The 14,993-nt window shown below is 39.0% G+C and overlaps 1 protein-coding gene across 1 annotated transcript in view; it reads left to right on the plus strand.

Moving 5' to 3' along the window:
- LOC121912967 (collagen alpha-1(XIV) chain-like) overlaps positions 1-14,993 on the plus strand; it is a 214,534-nt gene that overhangs the window by 106,604 nt on the left and 92,937 nt on the right. Inside the window, exons 20-22 of the mRNA XM_042435553.1 lie at positions 1,337-1,466; positions 10,643-10,765; positions 12,027-12,176. Coding sequence (XP_042291487.1) covers positions 1,337-1,466; positions 10,643-10,765; positions 12,027-12,176 — 403 coding nt within the window. The remainder of the gene's footprint in view (positions 1-1,336; positions 1,467-10,642; positions 10,766-12,026; positions 12,177-14,993) is intronic.

Below are 14,993 nucleotides of genomic sequence, written 5' to 3' on the forward strand. Positions count from 1 at the left end.
TCTGGTGAGTTTAAGTAGTTTCTCAATTTAATTTCCAGAAAAATTACAATGTCAAGGTTTATGTTACTATCACGATTCAATTTAAGGGCTGCAACTAGTGATTAATGATCATGATTAAGCAATTCATTTTGCTTTGGTCATCAAAAGTCAGAGTTTCCAAGGTGATGACTTCAAATTTCTTGTTTTTTCTGGCCAATTTCCCAAAACCCCAAAATATTTATTTCACAATGATATAAAACAGAGAAAAGCAGCAAATTCTCACATGAAAGAAGCTGGAACTAGAGAATGTTTGTTATTTTTTTCCTTGAAAAGTTACTTAAATGATTAAACGGTTATTAGGAGCAATAGCAATAGTTGCAGATTCATTTCCTGTTGATTGACGAATTGATTTGTGGTAATGTGATGGAAGATCCCACCCCTGGGCTATCAGTGTGAGAGAAAGTATTATTCACAGAGACAAATAGCGAGACATGACAATAGAAATCAATATATATCATTAAAATTCATTAACAGGGGTAGAGAGAGAAACAAAGGTAGACAAGACAACAGAGAAGACATAAATAAAAGAAAGAAGAGAGAGCTGGAAGCAGAGATAAGGAGAGAAGAAGAAGCCTGCAGGGTAAAGGAGCAGATTACCTTTTTCTCCGGCATGTGAAGGGCGTCTCACCTGGACCGATGAGTCATTTAGGGATCAGTTTTAACAAAAGGCCACAGACAAGTGGGGAGGAAACCGGGATACAATTAACCTCCGCAGCTCTTGAAACCTGCAGCAACTCTCCAATAAAAGGCTTTTATACCGCTGGTTTTCAAGTTCATTCATGAATCAGTTCCAAAGAAAATACCGGCATGTAATAAGATAGATATCAAAGAGGAATTCCACCAAAATCTAATTTTGTTCAGATCCTGCAGCGGTGCAGGTTATTCTTAAAAAACTGACAAAACACCAGAAAAAGAACTTCATAAGACTCTTGTTTTATTAAACATCTTAAAAGCAGTGGAAGCCTCTATTCAGTCTACCAGCATGTGTCTGTCCTGCAGAGTTTAGAGCCCAACAGTCAGACTGTCCTGCTGTTACAACATCTGCCATCAGCACATAACTTAACACTGTTTGATCTTACAGTTTATGTGCACTGTAGCATTAATTAAACTAATGAAATCCAATTTTAAAAAAGGAGACTAGAGACTCTTGCCTATAAAGGGATGGTTTATGTTTCATGTGTTTCATTTTCTTCAATCAGTTTCTGCAAACACTAGTGTCACCACCTACGTGTCCTGCTACACCCTGAAAAGGGGAAAGATGGTTTAAAATTGATCTGTCATTTGTTTCTGCCTTCAGAGGACAGTGCCGACGGGTCAGAACAGCCTGGTTCTGCAGCCTCTGCTGTCAGATACCGAGTACAAAATCGCCATCACTCCCGTTTACATGGAAGGAGACGGACCGACAGCGGCTCGGATGGGACGAACACGTGAGTCTGATTCAGTTATTAGTTTGTTTGACCGTCTTTTAATTGATTCAGTTGATCAGATTCATTAATTCTGCTCACTTCATTTGTGTCATTCTCACCTGTTTTAAAGTTCTGTCACATTTAAAACTTTAATATAGCTGCAAACGTCTTGATTCTTGTAGATCTGAAGAGTTTTTTTATTGGAAGGAGGATGGGTGGAGTTGAGAGGGGTGACATGAGGTTTGTGGTTGTAGTGAAACTGTTGTTGGTTGCTGTAACTTCAGATATTGCTTACTTACAGATAATGCTTGACTCGCTCCTCTTACAACTAGAAAAAACGCACTCGGATGAAATCAGCACCATGTTTTCAGATGACACCTGTGCAGTCAAGCAGATTTGTAGAAAGCTTGAGCACAGATGGCGTACGACAAAACAAGAGATTTTTTACTTTGCCTGGGTCGAGAGTGCACATTCAGCTGTTAGGACAGCATGTTTCTCTCACCTGATTAACACTAATAAAAATAATCCTTGGTTTCTGTTTGATACTGTCGCTAAACTCACACAGAACATCCCTGTCAATAACTCCTCAGTCAATGCTGATCATTTCCTGAAATTCTTCACAAATAGGATTGACTCAATCAGAGATAAAGTCACTGGTCCACACTCCTCTCAGAATGATGGCTGTGAACTCTCCAATACTTTGATCGATGCAGGCACTGTGACCAACCGCACTCTCTCACAGTTTGAAATGATTTCCCCTGAGGCCTCTACCAGCCTCCAAACCCACAGCCTGTGTATTAGACCCATACTGTCTAATCTTTTTAAAAAAATGTTTCCTGTTTTTAAATCGTCCTATTCTTGAAATTATCAATAAGTTGCTTTTCTTTGGCTCTGTGCCCTCAGAGCCAATCCGCAAATTCTGAACAATTCTAGACCAATTTCCAATCTGCCTTTTTATGAAATTACTTGAAAGGGCCACCACTAATCAACTTACTGCCTACTTATCCAACAACGATCTTTCTGATAAATTTCAGTGTGGCTTTTAGTCCTGTCATTCCAAAGAAACTGCTTTGACCAGATTAGTCAGTGATTTACTAATTACCGGTGATTCTGATTTACCATCACTGTTGCTGCTTCTTGACTTGAGTCCAGCTTTTGACACCATGGACCACAGCGTACTTCTAAGCTGCTTGGAGAAGCATATTGGTATCCAGGAGATGGTGGTTTCATGGTTTCATTCATATTTATCAAATAGAACTTAACATGTAAATTACAACAATACAATCGCTGAATTTTGTGAAGTTTGGTGTACCTCAGGGTTCATTCCTTGGCCCTTTGGTTTTTTCTATTTACATGCTTCCCCTTGGTGACATCATATGCAAATATGATATTAATATTCATTGTTATGCTGATGATACACAGCTATATGTATCTGTACAGCCAAATGACCTTTCTCAACTCCTAAATTTAGAGGCGTGTCTATCAGAAATGTTAGAAAAAAATGGATGAATACAAATTTTTTGCCGTTAAATGCTGATAAAACAAAGTTATTAGCTGTTGGACCAACGAAATATGGGCACTGATGTGTTACTATTGATGGCTTTCAGAAAGCTCGACCAATAAAAACCTTGGAGTGATTTTTGATTCTCGTTCAGTCCATTATCAAGGCTATTTTCTCGTCTTAGTAATATTGGCAAAATCCAACCTATTCTATCATTGTGTGATGCTGAAACCATAATCCATGGGTGTGTATCTTCCAGGCTTCTTCTTCTCTGGTCTTCCTAGTTGTGCTACTAGAAGTCTTCAGCTTGTTCAGAATGCTGCAGCTAGAATCTTGATAAAAACTAGAAAATTTGACCATTTAACACCCAGTCTGACCTCTCTTCACTGGTTACCAGTGCAAGCTAGAGCTGATTTTAAGGTTCTTCTTTTAACTTGTAAGGCCTTTCATGGACTTGCACCACCTTACTGTATTAATCTGTGCTAATTATACCATATACACCAGCACAACCTCTTCGCTCTCTCGATGCTGGTCTCCTGGTCATTCCTTCAACAAAAAAACAGTTGGCTTCAGAGCATTATCTCTTATCTCTGGAATGATCTTCCATTACATGTTAAAGAAGCACATTCAGTTGAAACCTTTAAATCAAGACTGAAAACCTTCCTTTCCTATTCACTTCATTACAGTCTAACCTAGAACTTACTCTGTTCCATCACCTTTTAACATCCCTTTAACATTGATGGTTTTAATTGTCTTATTTTATTTTTTGTTATTTTATCTGCTTGCTGTATGTTTTGTCCTATGTATTCTTTTTAATTGTAAAGTGTATCAGGACCATGCTGCAAGCTGATTCTGCACTTTAAATAGAATAGAATATAGATGGATGGATGGATGGATGGATGGATAGTTAGATAGATGGACAGATAGATAGATAGATAGATTTTTCACAGTAATTCTACTAAAGTCTCAAAATGTTATTATTAGGATGTTTTTTATTTTAAATTTATGAAGCGTTTTTATCGTCTATGAATATTAGTTCTCTGTTTGTTTATATATGCAACTATTTATTCAGTGGCTCATTCATCCAGTTATTTAGTCCTTCGTGTCTCAGTCCTCCACGACTTTCACCGTACCCTTCTTTAAAAGAAAGCCTGTAAAAAAGGCAGTGAGCTGTCATGAAGGGTAACAGAAGGATGCTAGAATAAACTTGAAAACAACCCATATTTTCAGCTATTTTTGATCAAACATCGTGTTTGTCTGCTGTCTAACTCAAGGAGTCATTTGTTATATTTGGGGCAAATAACCCGGCAAATACAAGCCTGTGATGTTGGAGTGTAGAGATGAGAAGCTGCTGTGATCAGAGTGCTGACCTCCTGACCCTGTAACACGCTCTGACATCTTGGCTCTGTGATCACCAGTAGAGTTGCGCTGTAGTAGACACACATAGCAACGGATTATTGGATTTGTGCTGAGAAACTCTGGAGGGGAAAGGGAGAAATGAGGGGGAAAATGACGGGAAAGATGGATGGAAGGGTGGAACCTTGCTTTGATTTCTATTAAAGAAAACAACAACTGTGAAGCTTGAAATTGAACGCTTGAAATTGCCTCAATAACGTATCTTAATAGAAATAAAAAAAAGTATGAATAGAAAGTATAATGGCAGAAATATTATCTTATTTATGACATTTATTTATTTGTAGTTTTCCTCTCTCACTATCTGGCTTTATTTATTTTTCTTTTGTCAGGTGTTGGTGAGGTTTATCCCTCACCGTTTCAATTTTTATTTAAAAGAAAAAGTCCAGCTTTATGATGATGGAATGAAAGATTTCTTTTATTATAATAAAAAAGCATGAATAGAAAGTGTAACGGTAGAAAAGAGTGATGTAGAGAATGTAGATGGTTTAAAAGAATAAAGACGAACAAATTAACAGTAGATTGAATAAAATCTGAGAGAATCAAACATGAAAAACTGAAGAAAGGAAACAAAACTGAAACGATATTGAGAAAAGAAAGGTGATGTGATTGATATGTTATTTTAAAATGTATATCTTAATAGCAAAAATATTTAGACTGGTTAAAAACTTAATAAAAGTGGGCGTCCTTGTCTTATGTCAGGTTCAGATAACAGCCCAACTCGACAGACGTAGGGTGTCGGGACAGAAAACAGGCATTGGGCACGACAATTGATTGTTTATATCCCCTGTAGTGTAGTGGACGACAACCAATGCTGCATCTGGGACGCCTCACGACATCCCAACAAAAAGACTAGTGTGTCAGAATTTTTCTACCTTCTCTCACCGAACTTCCACAACATGTTCTGTCACAAAGAAAGGTGATATGATTGATGATATGTTATTTTAAAATGTATATCGTTATAGCAAAACATTTAGACTGGTTCAAAACTTAATAAAAGTTGCTCCAACTGGGCATCCTTGTCTTTGCCAGATTCAGATTACACAATATCATCCTGATAATAACCCAACCTGACAGATGTGGGGCATGGGGACCCAAAACAGGCCTTAGGTGATCGTTTAAATCCCGCATAGTGTAGTGGACGACAACCAATGTCTCTACACAACATCCCAACAAAAAGACTAGCATGTCAGAATTTTTCTACCTTCTCTCACCGAGCGCAACAACTTCCACAACGTGGACCAATGGGTGCATAGAGCGCTCTTCTGCGCAAAACTGTCAACATGCCAAAGCCCAAGTGGAACGATGTTGCTCATGCTGCAAGGTGGAACTGTGAAATGAGGAAAGGTTTGTGGCGTTATGGCGACCAGACAGCCGGTATCACGCACACCACTTCAGATGCCATTGCTTGTTTACGTTTTGGAAGTCCGTCCCTGGCATCTCCTTCCGATGACATCACACAGGTCATGAAAGACGGCAAGCTATGATTGGTCGGGTACCAACGTGTAGTCTATCATGTCTCTCGGCCAGATCATGACAAGAATGTGACTCTACAATCGCCTAATTTGACCTCTTATCCCTGGCATTAAAGGTTTTAGGAACTTTACAATTGTATTATCTGAAAAGTTGCTGGTTCAAATCCCCACATCACAATGTGCTGGTTCACACCTGCACACATCAGGTGTTTGAAACCCGAACCTCTGCCGGGCTTCCAACAGGAAGATTTATTTCCTGGTAGAATAAAGAGGAAAGAAACTGTCACTGTCCTAAACCAAACTCTCATCACTCTTCAAACAAACATTGTAATTTAAAAGCAGAAACTTGTTTAGTGATTCATCATCTTTAGGACGTCTCACTGCTCAACAAAATGTTGCAGAACTGTTGCCAGAGGCGGAGTAGAGATGGATTGAGGGGGCGTTTTCCTTCTTGTCACACAAAAAAAAAAATGAAAAGGATTCATTTTTATCAGCAAGTATAAACCCCTGGAGAAACAAGAAGCAAAACCTGCTCATCTAAGACGTCATTATGATGTTAATTGGCTTAATTTAATAAAATAAACCTTTCTTTAAAAAGTAATTTATGTAAATACAGTTTACAAAAGTGCTTTGATGAATGTTTTAGCCCTTAAAACTCTACTGTGGATGATAATCATCCATCTGGTCAACTAAAAAACTAAAAATGTGTGTTTATAGAAAATATAAAGAACAAGTTTGATATAAAACCGACACACTGCAGCTTGTGGCCCGTCCATAGACTGTATAAAATATGGACGTAGTTTCTGAAGAGCGGTTTTGAAGCTCAAAGTGAGTCGCTCCGGCCGTCGCCATCTTGGCAGTGCATGACTCTGCCTAACTCCCAGCCGATCAAAAATGGGTAAAGAGGCGGGCCGAATGGCTGAAACAAGCCACCTAGCGGCTGGCGGACCTGTCACTCAAAGCAGCCATGTCCTTCATTATGCATAACTTTAAGGCTTAATAACATTTAAATGGGTAAGTTATAAAAAAATTCACCCCCCGTACAGTTGTCATGAAAGAGGAAATTAGCTTTAGAGACCAAAACCGTTGTTTGTACCAGGCTGTAAACATGTTTATTTCTGCTGTAAAATTGGGCATTTTAACATGGGGGTCTATGGGGATTGACTCACTGTTGGAGCCTCAAGTGGCCGTTCAAGGAACTGCACTTCCACATTGGCTTCATTTTACAGCCCCGGAGGTTGCCGCTTGGGCCCTTCAGACGTCTCTGGCATCACTGGTCATCAAAAATATTTTTACATTTTACAGGGGGAAAAAGATAGAAGAAAAATCTAAAAAAAATACTCAGAAATTATCTTTGGACGCTTCATTTCACTGTCTTTAGACTTCTGGTTAAATTTTAAAGCAGCCTCTATTAGCTGCTAAACATATTGAAACACAAGCGTCTCAGTAAAGAAGAAAAAAGATGTTCAGGTGATTTCCTGTGTCTCTCTGCAGAAGAAGAATGAGCTAGTGGTCTGTCTCGGTGGCTCAGCGTACAACATCCATTTTCTTTACCGTTGAGCCGAAGACAGAAATAAACGAGGAAGCATCTTCTTCTCCTTTGTTAAATGTGACCGAGCGCTGCCGTGAAAAGCACCGGCAGAGGCTAATGATTTTCTCTGCTGCCAAGTGCATTACAGGAACAAACACTCCACTTCCAGCGAGGAGGAAACGCTAAATTCGAGTCATTCATCTTTCCGCTCCGTCCCATCATGTCCTCCCTGTGCAGCACATTACACACATTAGCAGACGCTAACGATGTTCTCCGCTTCTTTTTTTTATAAACGAGGCCTCCAATACCCGGTGATGATGAATGGTTCCTGTTACCGAGTGAGGGATGAGATGATCGCCCTGGGAGGAGCGACAGGGAATGCAGAGATGAAGAGGAGGAGGGGGGGGGGGGGGGAGATGATTGGGTTTTTTAGAGTGAAGATAGATGATGTGACAAAGGGAGCCGGTGTGATCTGGGGGGATTTGAACCTATGAGGGATGGGGGTGAACACTGAGGGAATGCAGAGAGGATGATTGGGGGGGTTTTTAGCCTCGAATTGAAGACAGATATGTGACATAAGGAGCAGAATAATCTGAGGGTTTGATGGGGTGAACGCTGAGAGGTGAGGGAGGGAATACAGAGCGGGCAGTGAAAGAAAGAAAGAAAGAAAACACATAGACGGTTTGACAGAAAGGTCAAAGTAAACCAAACATTTGAACTATGAGTTGATCGGTGACAGACAGCCGTCAGATATTATCATCGTATAATCCGGAGAGGTGAAGAAATGAGCCGTAAGGTGATGTTTACATGTGAATGAGGAAGATTTTAATAGAGAAGATAAAGATTTCAACCTTTGTTGACTGTGTTAGTCTGAAAAAGAAGCTGAAGTGTTTTTTAACGCTAGAAGAACGAAGTAAAGTGAAGCTCAATCACATTTAAGTGAAGATACAAAGCGTTATAGCAACGTATGTGGAATCTAGAGACATGAATTAATTAGTTAATTGACTATTTTGATCATAAAATAGTCTGTGAAGAGTAAAAATTACACAAAGACGAGTGTTGAGTAACATTTTTCTGACAGAAGAGCCAGTAACAAGTTGGAGATTTTAAGCCAGTGTGATGATTTGACACATTTTTATTATTTGAAAGCTTTTAAAAAAATAGCTTTTGTTGTGTTACATGTTTATAACAGCTCATACCAGTTAAGTGGAACCAGATAGAATCAAATCACGTTTGTCAGAAATTCACAGTATCTACGACTCAGAATCACCAGTCGGAGGCTGACATGACGTCTCCTAGAAATCACATTTACTGTATACACGACTGAATAATTCTCCTAAATATGATGCACTGTCAAACATAAAGCTGTCTGCATTATATTCACAGGCAATGAAGCGATATGTTAATATATTATTTACTGTATTAAACCAAGACTATTTGTCTCTAACCTGAACCAGATGAGTCTAAACAGAGCTAACAAAAGGTTTAATATTACTATAGTTACTATCTGCAGACATTGTAATAATAATAATAAGAAGAATAATAATAAGCTTTATTTATAGAGCACCTTTCATGACATAAAATGCAGCTCAAAGTGTTTTACAAAAGAAATATAAAACATAGATACACACACACATACATATATATATACATACATAAATATATACATGTAGTGTAATATTGGAGGAAAAAATAATGAAATATGTTGTGACTAAATATTTTACACATACATCTTTCTTGCAACTCGCCAAATAAGTTAATTAACAACAGTTTCTCATTATGTTGAGAGAAATAATGAAGCCAGTTTTTCCTGCTAAACGTCCTGGCTGTAGCAGTTTAGTTGTATATAAACATCATTTCTAGGAGACGAGCTGGTTTTTTCCTTGTAATTATGGTCAGAACGACATGAAAACGTGGCAGAATTCCCGCCATGAATGAGAGACTTTTCGTTGATGCCCACAAACCCAAAAAAACTGCAAACTGAGTTCCTGCAAGAGCTGCTGTAAAAAAAAAGTTCCTGTCAAAAAAAGTAGCATTAAATCAGCAGTTTCTCATTTCTGTTTAGGCCTGAAGGGTGAAAACATAGAAGGAGAAACGGCAGAAAAAAGCTCAGAGGGCGATGGCAATTTCGTCAGGACCAGGGAGGGCGTAGCGGAGATAGATAGTATAAGGTGGGGATTTAAACAGACAGGGGGGGGGAACGGGGGGGGTGTAGAGCTGAACGTGGAGAGGATGATTGGCTTTTTAATGGTAAACGACAACGGTAGGTGAAGAGGGAAAATGAGCCAGAAGAGCCGGCATAATCTGGAGGTTTCAGCTCGTAAATGGAGGGAAGAGAGAGGAGAGATGGATACTCGGGGAAGAGGGATGATGGAACATGAAGAGAGTGATGATGGGAGGGGAGGGAGGGGGGGGGGGGGGGGGGGGGGGGGGGTTTAGCATTTTAAATGTGTAGAAGAGAAACCAGGCAGAGGATTTGGGACCTGAAAAGTCTCACGTTTCCACCATTAACTGAAGGGATCTTCACAGGATTTCAATCTATCACGTTTCAGCGGGAACAGTATGGACTACAAATGTATGTGAGCGAACAGATGGATGGAAAAAAAATTTCCTTAAAGAGAGAAGGTCTTACATGTGCTATTAATACCGTCCCCGCCATTTAGCTCTGCTTCCTAAAGTTCTGTCCCGGCTGTCGTCCGAGCGATAACTCCTCTGGATTTAATATCTTCCTGACAGACTAATTCAGCTGTTCGCTCTTTTATTCTATTATCAACATTTTATCCTTCTTTGAAACTTCTTCATTATCTTTCTTTCCCTCCGGTTTTCTCTCTGTTTGCTGTTTCATGACAGTTTTTTTCTGTATTAAAGCACTTTTTTAATCATTGTGACATGCAGTGAATTACATTTCTGCTGAAAGTGTCATTCATTTCATTTACTCTATAAATATGTTGTACATCAGTGTGTCGTTATCTTTATTGTCCTTTAACCAGCTTCTAATTTGCTTCCTGTCGCCTCTTTTGTTCATGATTTTTTTCTCTTTTACTGTGAAATTCCTCCTTCCTTTCTTCCCTTTTCTGTCCCTGGTTCAAGTCTAGACCAGGACCCAAAGCAGCTGATAAAAACTCCATCAGAAGAGACAAATTATTAAAAGAAAACATGTCCTTGTGAATGTACTATTTGAATTATTTTTGCATAGTTTTATTTTGACACAAATTCAGTTAAAATATGTGCAACATTTTCATGGAAACATAACCTCTGTCTTCTTCTTCTTCTTTAGTTCCTCTCTCAGCTCCGAGGAACCTGCGGGTGTCGGAGGAGTGGTACAACCGCTTCAGGATCAGCTGGGACGCTCCACCGTCACCCACCATGGGCTACAGAGTCGTCTACCAGCCTTTATCTGGTAATTCACAATCACACACAACGAATTCTACTTTCTATTACTAATATTCCTTCTAATATTGTTCTATATTCCTACCAGTAGAAGGATTAACAGTGTAAAGTTTGTCCCGATGGTGCTGCTGCAGGAAAGAGGAAGCGTTCATCATCTGAGGAGCATGAATTATGCTTCTGCAGGCTGCACATTTATGTTTGTTTTCTACGGTTCAGACACACTGACTGACTGAATCAACCAGACAACTTGCTTTACATGCAGGTCCACATGATTGCTTGCTGAGATTTGGAGGATAATAATAATAATAATAATAACAACAATAATCTTTATTTATATAGCACCTTTAAAAACACAGTTTACAAAGTGCTTTGACAGACAAAACAAAAGTAGAACAATGCAAAGCAAAGACACAAAAAAAACCCCAAAACAAACAAACAACTCATTATAGAAAACAATAATGAGATGATAAAAAGATTAAAAGACAATACGAAGATGCTCGAAAGACGACATTAAATAAAAGCAAGTCTGTAAAAATGGGTTTTAAGAAGTCAGTGATTCTGTGAAGTCACTGAGGATGTGTGCATTGACCCCTCTGTGACCTGAGGGTGGCGCTAGAGGAAGAAAAGGATTTATCTTTTAGGGATAATGAATATCTGCAACAAATTTTAAGGAAGAAACTGGTTTATTTTTAGCCAAAACTCAGTTTTCGATAAGTTTGAGTGTAAATTTCGTGGTTGTGCCTCAAACAGCACGTCTGGTTCTGCTCAGTGTAAATAAATAAATGATATATAAACAATGAATAGACTGCAGTCACACACATCTGTATGTAAATACACACACACACACACCAGTCAGTAATAATGACATCAACACATACAGTACGGTTTTGTTTTCTATAATAAAAACTAAATGAATAGAAAAGTTCAACAGATCTTTTATCTGATGTAAAGTTGTTACTTCTACATTTTAATGCTAAACTTGGACGGTTTATTATTTCCACATCTAATCTCATAAGAAGAAGAAGAACTAACAGATAAACACATGTTTTCATTTATATTCTGGTGCTTTTACATAACTTTTAACTCTCACACTTCACTTCTGTCACTTTTGCACTTTCCGTCTCCGACTTATTTCTCATCCTCTCCTACTTGGTGGAATTGAAGCTAATGATCGTATCTGAACTCGCTCCTCTGTCTCTCTGCGCTCTTCGCCTTCACTGACCGTTTGCTCCTCCTTGACGTGGCTCCTCAATTATCCCGCCTCTCCGCAGCCCCGGGATCAGCTCTGGAGACCTTCGTCGGCGAGGACGTGAACACCATGCTGATCGTCAATCTGCTGAGTGGAACCGAGTACAGCGTCAAGGTCATCGCCTCCTACACCACCGGATCCAGCGAGGCCCTCGCAGGAAGGGCCAAGACCTGTGAGTCACATCTTCGATCTGCTGCCATTAATCAGTAACTATTCACATAAACAAATACAAATATAAGAAGTTAAGACATAAATAATATTTAGAAAACACTCTTGTACAGCTTCCAGCTATGTTAATGCAGATGAATCATCCGTATCTATCAACTCATTCATGGTCTGTATGTTGTAGGAGTGTGCCCGAATACAAATACGTTATTCAGCAAAGCACAAATAGTGGGTTTTATACTAATATTTGTTTTATACAAATATTTAAAAAGTTATTTGTTGGGGGTGTTCCCCAGAGATAAAGCTGAGCTGCTCTCCTTTCAATCCAATCCACTTTATTTATTTATATAACACGATTTTAACAAACACAAGGTTTCCAAAGTGCTGCAGCGCAAGATAAAAAACACAATAAATAGCACAACAGAACACAATAAAACGATGAAGGACACAAGAGGATAAAAGTAATAAAATAAGATAAAAACAAATAAAATAAGATAAAAACAAATTAAATAAGATAAAATCAAATAAAATCAAATAAGATAAAATCAAATAAATTAAATAAAATGAAATAAATAAAATGCACTGCTCACACAAGGTGCAACTCACTACATGGTGTAAAAGATTTTAAGAAGAGATTTAAAATGAGACAGTGAGGAGGCCTAATGTCTAATGTACAGCGGCGGTAATCCGTTCCACAGTTTTGGAGCTGCAACAGCAAATGCTGGTTCACCTCTGAGCTTAAGCCGAGCTTTAGGCACCGTCAGGAGCAGCTGGTCAGCTGACCTGAGAGAGCGGCTGGGAGTGTAGGTCTGCAGCAGCTCAGAGAGGTAAGGTGGGGCTTTCAACAAAGTTAGGTTGTAAAAAATAGGCAATAAATGAAAAGTGCAAAGCAATAATCACCTTTGAAGTTCCTCCCTACATGTTACACGCTGTGCTGTCTCTGTGTTATGGGTGTATAAATAGGTAGAGGTCTGTCTGCAATGAGGCGATGAGTAAAGTTTTATCTCAGTTATCAGCGCAGTCGTCTATGATCTGAGACTCCAGTTCAAGACCTGGTGTGGGGACGTCGTCCTTCATAAGGTAGTTTATTGATGAACGCTTATTGTAACACTTTAATTTTCTAAAATTAAAAGTGTCATAAAAACAAAAACAGGATTTTTAAGCCTCTTTCCACTTTTATTCAAATACAAATACAAATACAAATACAGATACAAATACAAATACCGGGCTCTCTGCACATCTCTAGTTTGTTGCTAAACAAAAGATCAAACATATCGTGTTCATGTTGCTTATTTTCTTTCAGGTCACAATGAAGAAATTCAACTCTCAACCTGCACATTTTAGTGTGTCAGTAAACTATAGAAAGTCAAATTTTGACACAAATAGACATTTTTGTCTTGAAGAGATTCAGCAAAACGCTATTTATTAGTTACAGTAATTATATTTATGTGCTTGAGACGTCCACAGCTTTGATTTATCCCAAATCTCATCTGTCCAGTTATGCTTAATCTCATGAATCTACGTCTCAGTTGGAGTCGCTGCTGTTTACACGACAGTTTAAAGACTTAAATGCACAAATCATTTATATAAACTGCATCTAACATCACTTATCGTACCTGCAGCCACATCGTTTCTCCTCTTTTTCACACACCTGATCCATTAATTCATTATATATCTTCTCCCAGCTCTACAAACTAATTACAGGATTCAGCCTTGATTCTTTTTTTATTATTATTCTTTAGTAGCTGTAACCAGAACCACTGATTAAAAAGAGCTCGGATGGAGTCTCGGCCTTGTTAGCTTCACAGTCCTGCTTCATTTTTATTCTGCTCTTTTGAGGTTAGTTACTCTATGAAGACGGACTGGATTGTGTTTTCATAGCAGTGGCGTATTTACAGTACGTTACATCATCCCACACAGCGGGTCAGACTCTTTCCTCCAGTGGTTGTTCCCTGACAAAAATCTAAAGTTACAATTTGTGCAGCTACACAGACAGTTTCTTAAAAGTAATACGATTTAAGTCTGGGGGTTCTGAAATATCAAACGTCACTTTCTTGATTCACTTCCTTGAAAGGTTTTGCAACAGACACACACACACACACGTCTTCATTGGCACAATTTTCCAACATTTTAAAGCATTTTCCACGTCAGACCAGTATTTCTCTGCTCTCACACCATGTTCTAGTCAGTGTCTTAATTGTTTGCTTGGCATTTTCCAAACCTGATCATTTATGCACCTTGTTATCAGACTTTTCTGTCTGTTCCCACCGCTTTGAATACAAGTGCATGAAACGATCTCCTCTAATCTAATCAGAGGAGCAGCCAGACACCTGCAGACATCAATACCTTGATAGCCATCTGACACTTTTTAACGGCAACTTCACCTAATTACATCCCAGAGCTGCAATGAACTGTAGATGCAATAGATTTAAGTTATCTCACCGGTGAGATTGTGGATACTTCCCGAGGCTCCTCCGGTGTCGAGTGTCTGGCCCTCGTTCGATCAATCAGTGCTTCTCAAGTACAATCATTGGAGCCTGGATTTCCCTCCCGTGCATAATAATTAAACACTTTACTGAAGGCTGGTCTATTGGTGAAATAGCCCCTTTTTGAAACTGAAAGGTCTCTGGTTTGGTCTGATCCCCTTTCATCTGTTCTCATTCCTCTCTGTGTAAGAGCTCTCCATACCGGCGTCACCTGAACGCCAGAACATGGAGCTCTAAATGGACGCTTTGAATTGAGACCACCAGCTGCATGACAATTAAACACTTCTTGGTTGATTTGGAGTTTGGAGAGGAGGGGTCGGAGGGGCAAGAAGGGGGGA

The sequence above is a fragment of the Thunnus maccoyii genome, chromosome 15 (genome assembly GCF_910596095.1).
Source record: "Thunnus maccoyii chromosome 15, fThuMac1.1, whole genome shotgun sequence".
NCBI classification, from domain to species: domain Eukaryota; kingdom Metazoa; phylum Chordata; class Actinopteri; order Scombriformes; family Scombridae; genus Thunnus; species Thunnus maccoyii.